This window comes from Labeo rohita, chromosome 16 (genome assembly GCF_022985175.1).
Source record: "Labeo rohita strain BAU-BD-2019 chromosome 16, IGBB_LRoh.1.0, whole genome shotgun sequence".
Classification (NCBI taxonomy): Eukaryota; Metazoa; Chordata; class Actinopteri; order Cypriniformes; family Cyprinidae; genus Labeo; species Labeo rohita.
The window spans coordinates 16,849,167-16,869,067 of record NC_066884.1 but is presented as its reverse complement, the minus strand read 5'-3'; the positions used below and the strand labels follow the sequence as shown (position 1 = coordinate 16,869,067).

Genomic DNA, 19,901 nt, shown 5'->3' with positions numbered 1-19,901 from the left:
ATGAGGATAATTACCGTTCATTATTTGCAGCCGGTGTTAAAATTGTGAAATTAAAAGCATCGGCTCTAAGGTTGACAGACTGAAACATCCTAATCCGAGTAATACAGTGTTAATAAACTTTGATATACACTACCAGTCAAAAGTTTTTGAACAGTAAGATTTTTAATGTTTTTTAAATAATTCTTCTGCTCACCAAGCCTGCATTTATTTGATCCAAAATACAGCATAAGCAGTGATACTGTAAAATTTTTTTACTATTTAAAAGAACTGCTTTCTATTTGAATATATTTTAAAATGTAATTTATTTCTGTGATCAAAGCTACATTTTCAACATCATTACTCCATTCCTCAGTGTCACATGATCCTTCAGAAATCATTCTAATTTTCTGATTTGCTGTTCAATAAACATTTATTATTATCAATATTTAAAACATTTGAGTAGCTACATTTTTTTCAGGATTCATTGATGAATAGGAAGATCCAAAGATCAGCATTTATCTGAAATAAAAAGCTTTGGTTACATTATACGCTGAAGAGTAGGGGACACCAAACTTGGTCCTGCAGAGTTTAGCTCCAACTTGCCTCATCACACCTGCCTGGAAGTTTCAAGTTTTCAACCTAGTAAGACCTTAATTAGCTGGTTCAGGTGTGTCTAATTAGGGTTGGAACTAAATTCTGCAGGACACTGGCCCTCCAGGACAGAGTCTGTTGACCCCTGCTATAGAGGGTTTGCACTGACCTCATGATTTGGTCAGTTAGCCTACCTGGACACACAGCAATATTGGTGATACTCGGATGTAAACAACAGCATGGATTGCACGGTTAATGTACTACGTTGTTCTGCTAATTTATGCTGTCTAAACCATAGGGAAAAATTGTGTGGAAACTACTAAATCATATAGAGAAGGACTTAGTAAGCAGGAAAGGGTGTCAGTATTTTGACAAACTAAAGTTAATAGGTGGGAAAGATACATACAAGCGGTGTTAATTAAAGGGGTCATCAGATGCCCATTTTCCACAAGTTGATATGATTCTTTAGGGTCTTAATGAAAAGTCTCTAATATACTTTGATTAAAAATTGTCAATGGTTTTGTAAAACAACACCCTTTTTACCTTGTCAAAATCAGCTCAGCAAAAATCATCTCATTCTAAGGGGTTGTTCCTTTAAATGCAAATGTCTCTCAACAACACCTCAATCGGAGATATTCTTGTTTAACTTACATCCCTGCTTCGGCATCGAAACAAGGAAAGTTTCTGGACTGTGACAGCTGATCTTAGGTGAGACGCTCATGTTAATCAACTATCATGGGAGCGGCCTCTGTCGGTGTGAGAGCATCTGAGAGCGGCTCGATTTAAAAAAGGGGATATTATTTTCACAGATTAATTAAAAACCACTGCATTGATTTTTATCATTATAGGGTAGATTTGTACATACACTGCCAACACACATTAATGTTTAAACAACATGAAAAAGTCAACTTAGCATCCAATGACCCCTTTAAGATATTAGCCTAATATTTCACCTACCTGACTGGAAATGATAAGAACAAACACAAATGTTGTCAAGATTCTTGCCATGGAAATCCCAATCACAAAAGCTCATTTTGTTCCTCAGACGTTTTTTTGCACTCTTCTCCTTGATTTGTTATAACTTTTGTCAGTCTATAGTACTCCAAATGTTTTTCCCGGTCTGACCGGTTAGTACAGCCCAAAACATGACAATAATTTTCAGCAGCGATAATCAGCAAAATATGTGAGTTTTGTTCGGTTCAGAGGCATTGTTTATGTTTAGTGCTGCCAGTATGGCCGATTAATGACGCGTCGTTAAAACACTATACCGTTCAAAAGCTTGTAATCTTTTATTTATTTATTTTTTTTTTTAGATTTCTATTTCAGATAAATGCTGTTTTCTGAACTTTATATTCATCAAAGAAACTTGAAAAAATTCTACTCAGCTGTTTTCAACATAATAATAAATGTTTTTGAGCAGCAAATCAGAATATTAGAATTCACTAATTTTTTTAAATAATAATAATTAATTAATTATTAATAATAATTCATTTTGATAAGTAATAATAGAAGTAATAATGTTTAAAATTAATAATAGCTATCACTACTAATACAGTAGTAGCAGTATTACAGTAAAGGTCTTTTCCTTTCGTAATTGTCTAATTTAGTGTGTGTTTCCATAAAAGGAGTTGGCCGGATGCTGTGTGATGTGGTGCAGGAGTCCGGTCTCGTGCGCAGCTCATTATAATCTTAAGTACGCAGAGAGCTCGCTCAGAGAAAGGCGCGCAGCTTGCAAAAAGCCAGCAGCAGACGCATGGAGCGCGCATTCAATTTATGACAGCTGAACACGGACGTACCTTACATTCTCTCTGCACATCTTTAATCAAAACTTTTGGATTACATTTGGAGACACCGGGTTGACGCCATGCACCCTTGTTTATTCCGCGTGTGTTTTCGTGGGGTTTTGCTCATATTTTCAATTTTATGCAAAGCTGCTGCTTTCAACCTGGATTTGGAAAAGCCAACGGTTTACAATGGACCAGAGGGAAGTTATTTTGGATACTCACTGGACTTCTACCACCCAACGCAGGACAGAAACGTGTAAGTGAGAATTTAAAAACTTTTTTGTTGTTTATGTTGTTCTTATTAAAATGACAAACTCCCAAAGAGAGGCACCTTCCAGTATATTTCGTAATAACCACTTTTCTCAGAAACAAACTTAGTTATGCCTACAATGTTCGCAGCTTTTGACTTTTGACGCAGCTTCTTTTGCAAAAACATTTTCAGCACCACCAATGTGGACCAGTGAGCTCAGATTCTTGAGGTTGATATTGAAGTACATGTAACTGGGGAATTTGCTGGGATTCATTTTGTGACTTATAAGTGTTTTACCTTGATTCAGTAGGATGCTGTTGTGTGTAGATTTATGCCTTTCTCTCCCCAGCATGTCGGTGCTGGTTGGGGCTCCTAAAGCGAACACCTCTCAGCCAGGAATTGTGGAGGGAGGAGCGGTGTACTACTGCCCCTGGCCGGCATCAGACCCAGACTCCTGCCGCCAGATCCCCTTTGATAAAGCAAGTAGGTACCCTCATGATTTACAACCGGTCAACTAATGCAAAACGTTCAGAAGCGTTTCTGTTGAGACGCTTCAGTTATAACGAGTCTTCTTAAGTTCCTTTTTATACATTTTCTTAAATGACAGTGTTCAATTTAAATCCTTCAATTTAAACAATCTAGAAACACGCTATGTTGTTTCTTTGTCTTATTTGCTAACACAGATATCTCAAGCAACATCTTCAGAGTAGGTTTCATAAATTCCTGTTTCTCCAATAAAAAGATCAAAAACCACATCCAAGAAAGAGTTAATTTCACCGCATATGGTTTGGTTTAAAATTTCAGGAGCGGAGTAATTACCAAGGAAAGGCGCGTAACTTTACCTCAGTGCGTAATCTGCCGTAATTTAGACGTCCATTACGCGCGTCTATTATTTAGGGCACCAGAACATCGAATCTTTACATTTTAATGTATTTTTTCATCATTTCCCAATGTATTTCTGCTGTCTGTGTCGTCTAAATCATTTAGTGAGGGAAAAGGTGTAGGGGATGTCTGTATTGTGAAATCAAACTTGAAGTGCCAAGAAAGAGGAAATGTTGTTTTTGAGAGTCACAAAACATCACATTTAGAATGATTTTGCCATCTGGAACGGAGATTGCAGGAGTGTTTATGATATTATTGGACTATGTTGAGGAGCCATGGCTTGCCGGTAAATGCAGTGGTCGGTTTTGGACACCGACACATGGATGCAGCGGAATTTGAGCGCTGATGTTTCGTCAGTCTCGTGGTGTTATTCATAGCATTCTCCAGAGGGAGCTTTGATCGCAGTATTTATGTGCTGTTTTTGCTTCTAACGTAGGCTCATATGAAAAAAAGGCTATTACATTTGATTCTCGAATTAATGACTCGTACGAGTCGGTTCTTTATACGCACAGCGAACAATGTTGTCCGATTCTCAAACAAGCGACTCGAATGAACCGGTTCTTTTTAGTGAATCAAAGCAATTAAGGCAAACAGTGTGATCCGATTCCCGAATTAATGACAGTAGCCTACAGTATATTTGGATCCACGAATAAATCACTTTTATAAACCGGTTCTTTTTATTTGATTAAAAGATAAAAGCCATATCTCTTCTTCAGTATTGCTAAAAGAAAAGACGAATGTACTGATTTATTTTAGCATCTACATTTAAACAGTCTATAAATATAAAAAATGGATTTAAAAAGCGGTTTGCATGACTTTGGAGCAGCTAATTATTATTATTAGATTATATTAATACTAATAATAGTCATTGTTTTTGTGTATTTCATTATTTTAACAATTATTGCTTTGTTAAGTTATTATTATTTAATTTGAGGAAGAAAACCCTTTTGGCGCATCATATTCAGCCATTTGTAGGTGAGCCAGTGAGAATCACTATTTGTAGAAGTACTGAAGTGTGCGTGAGGAATTGACATTGAAATGGATTGTCTTTTGGAGATGAAAGCAGTGGTGTTCTGGTTGGTTTTAAAAGGAGCCTGATGGTGATGAGGTGAGAGAGGCAGAGAGAGAGATGTGAGAGTGAGGGAGAGTTAAAAGAGCTGTGAACACCAGGGAAATAAGGAAAGAGAGCAAACTCTGACGAGGGAGGACAGAAGCGCTGTCTGTTCTTTGTTAGTGTCTGAGAAGACGTGTCATGCGTTTCCAGCATCTACTCAGCAAGAACATCTACGCCGAACACACACGTTTCCAGATTCATTAGTCACGTTGTTTTTAACACACTTGACCTTTGATCCTGTGCACTCTTCCCACTGTGGCCCTCAGAGCACTCCATGGGGGGCATGGCACGTGTGTGTGCGAATGACGTTTTTGATGACAGCCTGTGTGTGTGTGACTAATGCAGTCCTGACTGAAAAAGTAAATTCATTGGATACACCAGATAGGGTCACGTACAAATGGACCTCCCCTTGCAAGTTTTCACACAGTTCTCTCACACACACACACCTTCAATTACATGTCCAGATATTGTAGAGGCCTTACAGCAGATATGTTTGTAAATATGTAGTTTTATATATATGCATTATGAAAAAGAAAAATGCCAAGCATGTGTTTTGAACCCAAAAATGAAACAGATGTTTTAAACCACCAAGTGATGCCCTGCTGTGTTTTTATATTGTGAGTCTGGCCTTGCATTTTAGCAAAAGTCTGTGACACCAGAACATGTGTTCATTTAAGCAGAATTTTTGGCCTGTTTCGTGCTTTTCTGTGTTTAAACAGTCTCATCATGTTTAGAATTGAGAAGCAGTACTACATAAATATGTTTGTGTCTGTTTAGTGTCATGTAGTGTTCATGCATTCTGCTGATCTCAGTCAGCAAAAGCAACTTCCTACAATTCAGCATGGTCGTATTGCACTTATAGGCTTGCAAAACATAATGTAAACACAATTAAATTGTATCTCACTTTTATATAATAACAAGAAAAAAATGTTTTGGCAAGACACCCTTTTGGATACAAATTTTTAATGTTTTCTGTGCAAAAGTCACCACCGTGATGCAAAAGTATTGATTTGTGATCGCTAGGGTGTTTCTGTGCAGTTTCTAGGGTGCTTAAGGAGTTTCCTACAGGAGGTTAAAAGGTGGTTACTATATTGCTGCGGCATGCTTCGCTAGTGAATGCTTTGCTACAGATACAGTGTTCTGGATGGTTCCTAAGGTGTTGTTAGCGTATTTGGGCTGGTTGTTAAAGGAGCAGTTCGCTTCCAGAACAAAAATGTAAAGGTAATTTACTCACCCCCTTTGTCTTCCAAGATGTTCATGTCTTTCTTTCTTCAGTCGTAAAGAAATTGTATTTTTGTGTATGTATTTTCAGGAATGTTTTCCATATAGTGGACTTCTATGGTGCCCGCGAGTTTGAACTTCCAAAATACAGTTTAAATGCAGCTTCAAAGGGCTCTAAATTATCCCAGGCGAGGAGGAAGGGTCTTATCTAGTGAAACAATCGGATTGTTTTACCTTTTTTTATAATGGGTGTTTGACCCCTCTTCCGCGTTCACTTTGTAAACACTGGGTCGGTACTTCTGCAGCGATGTAGGGTCATTTTGAAGTTGGAGGAGAAAATGAGATGGGAATTTTTTCGACATACCCTAACTGTATTGACCCGGAATACACAGAATTCACGCAGAGCTAGACAAGACGAGCATTTGAGGTTAAAAAGTATAAAAGTTGTCCATTTTTTTTAGAAAAAAACAGATTGTTTCACTAGATAAGACCCTTCTTTCTCGGCTGGGATTGTTTAGAGCCTCCTGAAGGTGCATTTAAATTGCACGTTCAAACTCGCGGGCACCATTGAAGTCCACAATATGGAGAAAAATCCTGAAATGTTTGCCTCAAAAAAATAATTTCTTTACGACTGAAGAAAGAAAGAGAAGGGGGTGAGTACATTATCTGTAAATTTTTGTTCTGGAAGTGAACTTCTCCTTTAAGGTGTTGCCGTGCAGTTTGGCTCTCAAGAACGAAACAAGAATGTAAACCCAAGTTCCAAAGCAAGTCTACAGAATGTTATTGGCAGGGGAATATCATAAATCAAATTCTTTAGAAAAGGAGTAGCAGACTCTTTTCAACATGCTACATAAGTTATCATACATATACATGGCACAAATAACAGTGAGGAGTGGCAGAATTTCAGCAAAATTTCACAGGAAAAAAAGCCAGTTGTCCATTGTCAATAGTGTAGCTTTCTTTTGGTAAAACCAGTGAATTTTATGTGTCCTAATTGTCAATTGCACAGGCTCCTACTGAAATGACTTAATATGAACTGAGAAAAGATACTGAATAATGGTAAATGTGACCATATCATTTGAGTTTGAAATTTGTCACTCATCTTCACAGTATTAATGGTGATGCCTTAGTGAAAACACCATTAATGAGTCTTTAAAGGAATAGTTCACCCAAAATTGTAAATTCTGTCATTAAATACTCCATGTTGCACAGACTAACATGGATTTGAGCATGGTAGTTGCGTTGCTGTCTATGTAGGGTCAGAAAACTCTCAGATTTCATCAAAAATATCTTAATTTGTGTTTCAAAGATGAATGAAGGTCTTAGGGGTTTGGATTGACATGAGGGTGAGTAATTAATAAAGGAATTTTCATTTTTCTTGGGTGAACTATCCCTTTAAAAAAGTTGAATAGAGAGAAAGAACATGACTTTAAAACTCTGCAAAATCTTAGGAGATATACACATAGCATGAAGAAAAAGGCCTGAGAGATGGAGAGAAGAAAGCAGAGCAGGATTAGAGTTGATGTGTTTTTATGAGGTGTAGACTGTACCTTCTGGAGCTCTAAACAGGTCCAGCTGTAGCGAGATCTTTTCTGGATCACACAGAACCCCTGTAGACACAGATCCACAGAATCACGTAGCTGAGAGTAAAACGACCCCCTGTAGATGTGCCTTCACATAAACAAACACACTCAGACTCATTTAAAACCTAATTTGCTGTTTCATGGCTCATATTGTTCCAAAATGAGTATACTGGCACAAGAGTTTTCGCAATCTGTTATGATTCTCAGCTGCCTGATGTTTTCTGTTTATTATATAATGACGTCCCACTGTGTTTTTCTGTGACTTTCATTTTTCCTCTCTCTTCTTCAGATAACCGGATGATTAAAGTGAACGGGACGCGGGAGCCTCTAGAATTTAAATCCCATCAGTGGTTTGGGGCCACAGTTAGGACCCACAAAGGCAAAGTGGTGGTAAGTGATGCTCAGAAATATAATCCAGTTAAAGAGCATTTACAGTCATCCTCATGCTGGATGCATGCTTCCGTGTATTCGTGGATGCGGTTGGAAACTCTAGTCTTTATCAGTAAGTATCTGGCCATCAATGGGTTTAATGGCATTAGTGTTTCATTCATGAATGCATGGGAGCCGGAATCAGAGTTTTATTCATGAATGCATGGGAGTGTTGTTTTGGGCAAATGTTTTGATAGGAAGTGTGGCTCTGTCCCGGGACTGAGGGGGTTTTGGAAAATGTTGATTTGAGGTTGACCATGCGAGGTGGAGAGCTGCTGATGTTTGAAAGAAAAAGCCCAGAGTTATTACATGAGGGAAGGCATGGTTCCCAAATGTGACTGTTGTTCTTCAAACAATCAAATATGGAAACATTTGGCTCTTTCATTTTTCTTTATTCAGAAAATTACAGAAGTCTGTAATGGATGTTTTTTTTTTCCATCTCCAGCTTAGTCCTAAGAAGTCTTTTTATGTTCAAGTACCATGTGTTCTTCTGTAGGCTTGTGCGCCCCTTTATCACTGGAGGACAGTGAAGGTCAGCAGTGAGATGGATCCAGTGGGAACTTGTTATGTGGCTGTGCAGAACTTTAGTGCCTATGCTGAGTATTCACCATGTCGAACCAGTGAGTATACACGCATATACACACACACAAAGAAACAGTAATGCAGAACCAATCAGTGTGCATTTAACTTTAACTACTTGCAAATTTAAAAGCAATGTTTTTAAGCTTCACTAAAGTTTAGCATATCTCAGTTTGTTTAGAACAGAAACACACTGCAAGGCGAAATTTCCTGTTCACATCTGTGTTACATTCGAAAGTTTAGACGTTTGGAGTCTGTAAGATTTTAAGAAAACTTTTAAAAGAGATGCATTCAATTGATCAAATGTGATATTGAATCTGTTTTAAATGAATGCTGTTGTTTTGAACCTTATATTAATTTAAAAATTCTGAGAAAAATATGTTTTGATTTCTGTAAAACTATTAAGCAACATTGATAATAATATTAAATGTTTCTTGAGGTTCATGTGACACTGAAAACTAGAGTAGTGATGCTGAAAATTCAGGTTTGCTTTCACAGGAATTAATTATGTTTTAAAATGTACTCTACCAGCCAAAAGTGTTTAAATGTTTTTCAAAGAAGTCTCTTCTGCTCACCAAGCTTTGCTTATATTTGATCCAAAAGTACAGCAAAAGCAGTCATATTTTGAAATGTTTTTACTATTTAAAATAACTCTTTTAATATTCTGATTTGCTGCTAAAAACATTTATTATTATTATAATGTTGAAAACAGCTGAGTGGAATTTTTTCAGGTTTCTTTGTTCAATAGAAAGTTCAGAAGAACAGCATTTATCTGAAATATAAATCTTTTTTAACATTATAAATGTTTTTATCATCACTTTTGATAAATTTAAAGCATCCTTGCTAAATAAAAAATATTAATTTTTATTAATTTTTATACATTTATACAGCTTTTTATTTCAGATAAATGCTGATACCTAAAAGCTGGATCTTTCTATTCATCAAAGAATCCTGAAAAAATGTACTCAATTCTTTTAAATATTGATAATAATAATAATAAAAAATGTTTCTTGAACAGCAAATCGGCATATTAGAATGATTTCTGAAGTATCACGTGACACTGAAGACTGGGGTAATGATGCTGAAAATTTAGGTTGATCACAGGAATAAATTTCATTTTAAAATATATTCAAATAGAAATCAGTTATTTAAAATAGTAAAAATATATCACATTATTACTGATTTTGCTGTATTTTGGGTCAAAAAAATGCAGGCTTGGTGAGCAGAAGACTATTCTTTAAAAAAACATTAAAAATCTTACTGTTCAAAAACATTTGACTGGTAGTGTATTAAAGTACAAAACAAAACAAGCTGTAATAATATTTCACAATATTACTGTTTTACTGTATTTTTGGTCAAGTAAATGCAGCCTTGGTGAGCAGAAGAGAATTCTTTCAAAAACATTAAATAATTGCACTGACCTCAAACTTTTGAACAGTAGTGTAGCTTGTCAGCTTTTATATAGAAAGCTGTAATGGTCAATTATATTTGGAATTATTCTGAAAAAATAGCTCAGAAAAATTAGTAGTGTTAGTGTGAATCCAGAGCGCTTTATGTTCACAATGTGAGCTATATGTGTATCTAAGATGTCTGCATTCATTTAGTGTGTTCACAAGCCAAAATTTTTGCATACCACCCTAACGAATCAAGTTCTGCCCAAAGGCTGACAGAACCTATAAGCCTGTGGAACATGACAGGTTTTGGCACTGTTCGTTGCAATGCAAAAAGCATAAATCTGTGTAATGCAGTATGCATGCTTTCGTTTCTCATCTGCATCATCCTCAGCGTTGTACTTGCTAGATACAGCACCAAAAAAACTGTCACTCTTGGAGTGTTTTGACTGATTTACTGTATTTTTACTGATTTTTTTTTTGGTTTTTTTTGGATGACTTGCTGACTAGCAACAAAGAGTTGTTGTGCCAGCTCTGCTTTTCACACAGAATCACAGATGTGTCCATTGCTTCTTGGGCTGCCCAGTTGTGCCATTTGCCATGGTAGTCATATGCCCTGCTGTAAACAAAGATCAAAGGAGAAACTCGCATGTTTATTTTAATGTAATTTCCTGATTATTTCCTGTACTTTAAAGTCTCATTCACAGTTACGCTAGTTGTTAAATTTACCCTTGTCGTCATATCAGATACACACATTCCCTTAAATGTACATAGCACACACACACATATACCGTGATAGTGTGTATAAACAGTTAATGAAGGGTGAAGTGGTATATTAATAATAATAATTGTGCCTAATATGTTCTGAGAGAAAATTATTATATGATACATGAGGCCATAATGACTGTGAATTACTTTCCTTATTCTTTGTTAAACAATTTCAAGTGCCAGCCGTCTCCCTGGCAGGTCGGCTAGGAGTCCCTGCCAAGACTCAGGGCAGAGAAGATCAGTGTTGATATAAACCAGCTTGTGTTCGCTCTGCAATGAACTCGCTCATGTGTACATGTACACACACGTTTGCAAAGACAGTAGTATTGAGAAAATGTGAAATATGAATACTCAGTCTGGCAGAAGAGTGTAGGGAAAGAAAAAGGGTTGGAATGAGAAAGTGTTTATTGTATTTTTAGAGAACATGACGAGAGCAGGCTTGGGATTTGGATGTGATGTTCCGCCTCATTAACCCTCCCCACCTACTGTACGCAACACACACAGGACAGAATATACTGTACATAATACAGCATATTCTTGCTGGAAAATGGAACACCATTCCTATCCTCCAGTCAGATTTAAGGTTATATTTTGGCCTGGGCTTGGGGTTGGAGCATTGTTCTTTTCAATCAGTCATCTTCTTCTGATTTTTGGGTTGTTTATGATGAGGTTTGAGATTAGGCATAGGGTTAGGACCATAATTGCCACTTTGTTTTATGAAGAATTGCAGACAGGGAGGATTTACGCAGATTTGTTATACTAATTTGCTGAATATATTAAAAAATTAATCAATATATCATATGCACTGTCTGCAAAATAAGTATATTTTAAACAAAAACAACAGCAATAATAATAATAATAATAATAATAATATATATATATATATATATATATATTTATATTTTAATATAAAAAATATATTTAAGCTTTTTTTTTGCTGTGGCCTTATGAGTGTAGCAGGGGACAGTATATTGGATATTTGTTGATGATTTGTGTATTCATCTTCAGTGTAAGAATGCATTTTAAGTACTGTTAATAAATGAAGTATTTAAAAAAATTAAATAACTGAATATACTGAATATAACTTAAGTACATTAAAATAAACTATTAAACTATTAACATTAGTAGTGGTAGTAGTATGTCGTAGTTGTATGCTGTTATAATAGTATATTATTAATATACTGTATAATATATTGATTTATGATCGTTCCAGTATATTCAGTAAGAATCAGTTTGGGATCAGTAAAATCAGTAAGATTTTTAATGTTTCTTACACTCATCCTGCATTTATTTGATTAAAAATCCAGAAAAAAAAGTAATGTTGTGAAATATTATCAATTTTTTTATATATCAGTGTAAAATAACAGTTTTCTGTGTGACTATATTTTAAAATGCAATTTATTTATGTGATCAAAGCTGAATTTTCAGCATCATTACTCCAGTCTTGTGTCACATGATCCTATAGAAATCATTCTAATATGCGGATTTATTATCGATATTGAAAACATTTGTGCTGCTTCATATTTTTTTGGAACCTGTGATACTTTTTCAGCATTTTTTAATAAATACAAAGTTAAAAAAACAGCATTTATTTAAAATAGAAATCTTTTGAAACAATAAGAAAACCACTTTTTTTAACAGAAATTTGTACTTTTATTCACCAAGGATGTGTTAAATTGATAAAAAAATTATAGCAAAGGCTTGTTAGAAATATATTGTTAGAAAAGATTTCTATTTTGAATAAATGCTGTTCTTTTTAACGTTATATTCATCGAAGAATCCTGAAAAAAAGAATCACAGGTTCAAAAAGCACAACTGTGTTTAAACACTGATAATAAAAGTAATAAATCAGCATATTAAAATGGTTTTTGAAGGATCATGTGACACAGACTGGAGTAATGGCTGATGAAAATTCAGCTTTGCAAAACAGGAATAAAGTATGTTTTAAAATATGTTCAAATAGAAAACTATTATTTTAAACTGTAATAATATTTCACAGAATTACTGTTTTTTCTGTTTTTTTTTTATCAAAACAGCCTTGAGTAGAAGAGAGAATAAGAGATTTTTCTAAAAAAGCATTAAAAATCTTACCGATCCCAAACTTTTGAATGGCGGGGTAGTTCAAAGAGTAATTTAGACCCCATATTTGCATTTACATTAAAGAATAATATGAAGTATGAACATGTGAACTTATATCATATCATACATTTACGGAAATGTTTTATAGACATGTCTTTGAAGTGCTGAAACCTTATGTACTTAATCATATCCTAATGACTTGTAATACAGAAGTTGCTCTGATATTTACAGATAACCCGGACCCCGAGGGCCAGGGCTTTTGCCAGGCAGGCTTCAGCGTTGATTTCACTAAGGTAACAAATCTCCTTCCTCAACCCTTTGACTACACACTCCTGTGTAATATAGCCTGATTTTTATTTAAAATTCAAAACATTCACTTTACTTCCAGTTTTAAATGGAAAATGACTTTTACACCCTGCTTTTACCGTATGTATCACTTTGACCCCTTATTCAATCAGAAAGAGGTTTAATTCCTATATGTTCATGCCTTATTTCTTTTATCTCAACATAACTCACTCTTGTGTTTAAACTAATCAGTATTCATCTCTCTTGTCAGCAGCTTGTAAGACTTTCTCCATAACCCTGCTCAAAATGCACAAGCAAACACAAGGAAATAAACATAAACACATTTTTGAGGCATGTGTCCTCATTTCTACCTTCTCTTTTATTTCCTCACTTGTTTTTCTCTATCTTTCAGGAAGGGACTCTGGTTGTGGGAGGGCCAGGGAGTTTCTACTGGCAAGGTAACACACTTCTCCTCATTATTTTGTCTTTTCCATCATTCCATCCTTTTACAGAGTCTCTCAGAGTGAGATTGGCAGATGCAAGACTCTCATTTCCCAGACTCACAGTCTCACAGGACCCCAAGAATCTGAGTCCTGTCCAACAAACTGACCAGGCTGACCCTTCCTCCACCTTCAGAGCAGAATAACAGACACTCAGAACGATGACACATCACCTCCCATGAGCCCTGTTACTAAAATAATCAGGGATTATCTCAGCGTGTTAGCGCTACCATTGCTGAATCTGTTCAGCCAATCAGAGCTCGGCATTCATTCCTCAGTCAAGTGTTCTGCCACAGTTCACTCATCACAGATGGGTCAGTGATAGCAGTAGTATAGCAGTTGTGATAATAGAAGACAGAGAGAGGTCAATGAGCTGCACTTTCTGGTTAGTGGCTTTAATGTTGGCTCACAGTTGAAGCTGTAATCACTGCTTTTGAACTAAAGTGAAAGCAGGTTAATGAATGCCTGCACTTGCTCACTTTTAGCCTGAATTGTACGTTCTGCACAATTGACAATAAAATACATTTAAAGAGATTGCAGAAATCTGTACACCTGTGGATGTTTAGCGGTGTTTATGTTATGGAAGAATAGAACAGCAAGTGTTTGGCATGTTTGAGACTGTCAGCATCAACTCATCTGGCTGATTAAAAAATGTGGCAGTTCCACTTTGAGTTGAGTTGAAAATCTGCTTAGCTTTATTTATGCACCTTTTTACAAAAAATATATTGTTTTAAGCAAATTTTGCATTAAATACTTAATTTGCATAAATAGTTTTATTTCTATGTTATTAAATCATATAATTTAGTTATAATTGCTGTAATTATAATATTTCTAAATTGTAATTTTTGTATTGTATTGCCCATTAGTGACACAGGCTAGTTCAAAATTGATATTAAAATAAGCCAAATGCATTTCAATTAGCCAGTTAGTATGAGTGTGGTGAAATATCAAGAAATTAAATAAATAAATAAAATAAAATGTAAAAAAAAATGTAATAAAATACTTCTTAAGATTTAAAATCTTTAAAATTTCTATAGCGTATACATACATATATAACATTTTATATTTTCAGGAGTCAAAAGTATACATACACCTTGCAGGAGCTGCAAAATGTTAATTATTTTACCAAAATAAGATGGAACATACAAAATGCATGTTATTTTTTATTAAGTACTGACCTGAATAGGATATTTCACATAAAAGATATTTACGTGGTCCACAAGAGAAGATAATAGTTTAATTTATAAAATAACCCTGTTCAAAAAATGTTGCAGGCTTCTGAAGGGCAGTACTAAATGAAAAAAATGATATTTAGAAAAATGTACATATCTTCAAGCATTTTCCCTTCTAGAGCATCAGTGCAGTGTAAGAGATGAAGAGATGATTTGTACAAAATGTTAATTATAGGATATATTTAATTATTTTACCAAAATAAGATGGAACATACAAAATGCATGTTATTTTTATTTTGGTAAAATAATTAACATTTTTCAGATTTTGCAGGGTGTATGTACTTTTGACCTCAGCTGTATTAAATTAGCCATAAACTGCCTTTTGAAAGTGCAGTGTCTTTAAAAAAAGTGATAATTTCACCAATTCAGCTTCACAAATACATCTGACTCTATTGTTTGTAGTGTAAGAGGACATTGCTGCTCTTAAAGATTAAAAAAAAATGTGTGGAATAGATGTTTGGCCCTAACCAAATGAGGCACAGCTAAATATTTTGTGGCCGGATATATATGTGATTGTTTATGTGTCTGGATTTGGATCACAATGCTAGATGTTGATTGTTGTGTAATTGCAGTCGTATGTTGAGACATGAAAACAGACTTGCTCAATCTTCAGACCCCCCACATCCTGAACTCAGTGTCACAGCTCTTAATAAATACTGATAATCCTGGGTTCTGCATCATGTCTCACATGTGTTATTGGTTTTTGTTTGTAATGGAGAGACGGATGACTTGCGAAGACACAAAGATCTCATGTCAGACACTGGGTCGCTCTCTTTCTCTCATATACTTCATGCTGTGGACAAATACAAATGCATTAGAAGTTATGACCTGCCTCTCGCTTTCTCTCCTCTCCTCTTTTCCCACGGTCAGTCCATCTTAACCTTTACCTTTCATCATGTTTTGGAGGAAAAGACAACAGATTTCTGTGAGGTGAAAAAGTACCACATGTTGTGTGTCATGTGTGTCCACAAAACAAATGCAAATTAATAGAGACATATGCACACACAGACATACAGCTAAACACACACATTAAGAGAGATTAATGGTTGGGGTTCAGGTCAGGCTGTAGCCCGGTAGTAAAAGAGAGTAATGTGTTTATTGAACTTCAACAACAAAAATGGAGGACATTCCTCTCACTCTCTGTCACATTCGTTTTTTCATCATCTTAATCTAAGAACTTGCATCTGTATTGTTGTTTTCTTCAGTGCTTGTGTAATGTTGCGACAGGAGGTAGTCCAGATGAAGGCCAAAGAGATGACATTTTCAGCCATTGCAAGAGAAGTTAGTCATTCCAAATCTGTGATTTTTCAAATATTGCAGGTTTAGAAAGACACTAACTCATTCAAATCACCCAAAAAGTATAGTCGTCCAAGTAAGACTCTCTCAATGGGGAATGGGTTCAGCACTGCAGCTGGAATTGCTTGCTAGTTCAGTGTTGAACAGGGATGTTTAAGAGAAGTCAGACTAAAAGCACAGAAAGATTCAAAATGCTAAGCTCACCTTTGCTGAGGAACACATTGTGTGGTCTAAAGTATATAGAAGATAATGTGAAGTTGTGTGTGTTTAGGTCAAGTGATCACTGCAGGAGTTGCAGAAATACTGAACGGCTATTCCCTGAAAACCATCCTGCGCAAAGTTCAGGGAGAGAAGCAGACTGTGGCTGCATCGGACACATATGATGACAGTTACCTAGGTAAGAGACGTGTGTGTGTTTGCCATGAAAGGTAAAGATGTTTTATGGGACACTAGTGATTTGCTTTGAGGCCCTGTTTATGGGTCAGAGGATCAGCCCACTGTCAATTTAATAAACACACGTGCACATGAACACACATGAGGGTTTTTGGTGGATGTTGAGGTAACCTTGACCCCCTGTCCCATAGCTCAGTTCGGTGCTGAGTTTGTGCCTACTGATAACATTTCCATCTGGAACTACAGACCTCAAAACACTCATACACACACACGCAAATATTCCTTATATACACACTTGAAAATCCTATAAGCATTTTCCGTCACGTACTGCAAGTAGTCATCATCACAGCTGGTTTGTCATGATTATAGTGCAATTGATAATAAAATGAGATAATCCAACATCATTTTTAAACTCACCCACTTTGGTTTGCAGTAACAAACAACTGTAGTGGCTCTGGTTTTCTTATGTTTTTTTTTGTGTAGGTTACTCTGTAGCAGTTGGAGAGTTCACAGGTGATTCAGAACAAGGTGAGAACTTTTAAACTTTATATGTGACCCTGGACCACAAAGCCAGTCTTAAGTAGCATGGGTATATATTTGGAGCAATAGCCAACAATATTTAGGGGTCAAAATTGTCGATTTTTCGTTTATGCCAAAGAACATTTTAATTAGCTAGGAACTTCATTTGGACAACTCTAAAGGCGATTTTCTCAATATTTAGATTTTTTTGCACCCTCATGGAAAGCTTATTTATTCGGTTTGCAGATGATGTATAAAACTTAGTTTTAAAAAATGTACCCTTATGACTGGTTTTGTGGTCCTGTGTCACATATACACGAATGATACACTTAAAAAATTATAAATTTATTGTATTCACTCACCCTCATGTTGTTTCAAATCTGTATGACACAAAAGAAGATATTTTGAAAAATGTCTCAATGGGCTCCAGTGTTGTTTGGGACTCCATGTGTGGACAAAACATTCTTTCTACTATCTTTTTTGCCAGTTTGTCACATGTTCGGGTTTGAGTAGCAGACCTATGCCTCAGAGGCGTAAACAAACCTCTGCATCTTTTGTAGTTTGTGTGTAAATGTGAGTTCATGAGAGAGAAAGAGAGCTCTGTCTCTGTGTGTGGTTGTTGTGTGGATTTGTTGCTTACTGAGCTTTGATCGGACTGTTCAACCTCAGACCATAATTACAGAGCACTTCCAGGATTCTGTCCCTGACATGCCACCCAGTGACAAACAGCCCGTCTGTATTCTGTCATCCTCTCTAACACACACACATGTGTGCACCCACGTTGACTCATTAGCATACCTATCCATCAGACTGTGCTGTTCTGCAAAATTCTGTATCTTATTTACCAGCCGCCCACAATCCAGATTTAACAGGCTAAAATCTGTCTAAAAATCATCTTGTGTGAATTATTATGCCATATAATAGAGTACAGCTAATTGAAAAGTACACCTTTTATTTTTAAAATGATGTTTGTTTACGTTTTCTACATTGTAAAAAAAGTTAGGTTAAGGTTACGGTGACAAAAAAATGAAGCTGTGGTTGCCAGAAATTCACTGTTAAATACTATGACAGTAGCTGTGTTCACATGGACCCTAATATTCCGATCGTAATGGGACTAGAAGCACAATCAGAATAAAAAAGTCACATGTAACCACGTTAAAATTAGAACTGATTAAAATTTAGACTGGATTGTAAGGGGTGGTTTATTCCTTTTGTATTCCAAGTGAGAGAACATGTAAACACTTGATGGGTTGAAAACCGAAACTGGACAGTACTGTGCATGTGCAATGGCGTAAAGATATCATAATGACTTGTTACGCGCAGAACGAGCTGTCCTTCCCAGTGTTGCCAAGTCACAGTTTTCCTGTGGAATTGGGCTACTTTAACACTGTTGCCACGGGTTGATTTTGATGTCCGCGGGTTGAAGCGACTGCAATAATATCATGTTTAGGTACTGTAATAAGATTTTACCAGGGGAACCCCAACAAAAAAATGTGTATTTTATTTCCAGAAAGGGATTTATAATGGGGATCCCCCCCTTAAAATACAGTTGGGTTTTGAGTAGCAATTGGGCGGGTTTTGTTGTGAAAACCTGGCAACCCTGGTCCTCTCTGGTGAATAAAGTGTCATAAATGAGTTTCGGTCATTCTAAAATTCTGCTTTTACTCAGCATCTGTGAAGTGGAGCAGCACAACATCCCACCAGTCCTTGTTTAAGACACTCATCAACAGATGACTGGTTTTGGGTGCAGGAAGTGGCACTTTTGCTGCTTTCTAGAGTAATCAGCACAGCACAACAGTTCATGCGCAGGTCGTCGCCTAATTAGGACCTGAAGTAGATAAATATCAAGTTTGCTTTCTAAAACAGTGTGCGACAACAGGGGAAACTCTGTGTATTCACATAGTTTTAGTAGACCACAGCTACTAAAAAAGCTTACAAACGGCAGAGACGAGAAACGCTAGATTCCATCCAGGCAGAATGTAAATATAGCAACATGTTGCACCAGTAGTTCACCAAGTGCAACCATTTCACATCATCAAAATAATGGCACCCCCCCATAGTCCAAAATATATATATAAAGTGTTGTGGATTTTTTTAAATAACGTAAATCTTTCATGGGTTTTCTACTACATATTTCAGTAAGAGACATCAAATTACGTTATATTAAGCCATACAAGTCTTAATACCCAGAGTTCCCTTTAATAGATTTTTGGCCACCGTAATTCATCAAGTGATGATCATGAAGTACGGCAGATTGCAGAAGTCTGCTGTGTCATCCACAATTTAGCACTCAAAACTGACCTGCAAAAGGGGAAGGTGACAAAATTGTGTTCAACACCATTTTGGGGGGGTATATGTGCTCTGTTAGTTGATGTGACCAATTTCTTTAGCGAATCAGATGTTTAAACAATGCAGACAGCATGCATAAATAATTAACGCTTTCAGCGTTTACAGTTCATTCCTTCTAGAATTCCCTCTCAGACATATGTTCTATCTGGTCTGGATTAGTGGTGAATCCAGAGAGGAGAGACATGCTGATCTCTTTTTGTCAGAGTTTCATAAATGAGCCTTTGCTGTGGCGCACTTTGCGGTCAAGGAAGGCGGGAAATTTGAGGTGGCGGGGGGAAGGGTCGAGGACGATCGGGCTGTGATGGGTTCCTTGGGAGTCTGGGAGATTTCGAGTTAGAAACAAGGTTGACTTTTGAACGGTCCCTCTCCGATCTCAGTGGGTGGGACAGATCCGACAGACAGCCGCAAACCCTCCCACCACATCACTATCTCCAAGATCATCCATCAGGCCTCAGACAGCCTCTGTCTCCTCCACTATGTGTCTTTCTCCTCTCTGTCTCTCTCTTCTAAATATTTATAATAAATGAGTGACTGACATGGTGTTGACAGAGAAGAGATTAACAACACTTACACGTCTCACCTCACTGTTTAGCCTGAGATGCACTAGATAAGTGGTTGTGAGTGTGGAAATGCTCACTCATACACAACGTTCTCAAAACAAGAAAAGTGTATGTTTT

General features: G+C 36.4%; 1 protein-coding gene across 1 annotated transcript in view; it reads left to right on the top strand.

Moving 5' to 3' along the window:
- Window positions 1–2,287: 2,287 nt before the first annotated feature.
- The window catches only part of itga8 (integrin, alpha 8), an 82,490-nt gene continuing 64,876 nt past the window's right edge, over window positions 2,288–19,901 (top strand). Inside the window, exons 1-8 of the mRNA XM_051130944.1 lie at window positions 2,288–2,610; window positions 2,954–3,087; window positions 7,694–7,794; window positions 8,330–8,453; window positions 12,882–12,943; window positions 13,348–13,393; window positions 16,235–16,360; window positions 16,840–16,884. Coding sequence (XP_050986901.1) covers window positions 2,435–2,610; window positions 2,954–3,087; window positions 7,694–7,794; window positions 8,330–8,453; window positions 12,882–12,943; window positions 13,348–13,393; window positions 16,235–16,360; window positions 16,840–16,884 — 814 coding nt within the window. The 5' untranslated portion in view covers window positions 2,288–2,434. The remainder of the gene's footprint in view (window positions 2,611–2,953; window positions 3,088–7,693; window positions 7,795–8,329; window positions 8,454–12,881; window positions 12,944–13,347; window positions 13,394–16,234; window positions 16,361–16,839; window positions 16,885–19,901) is intronic.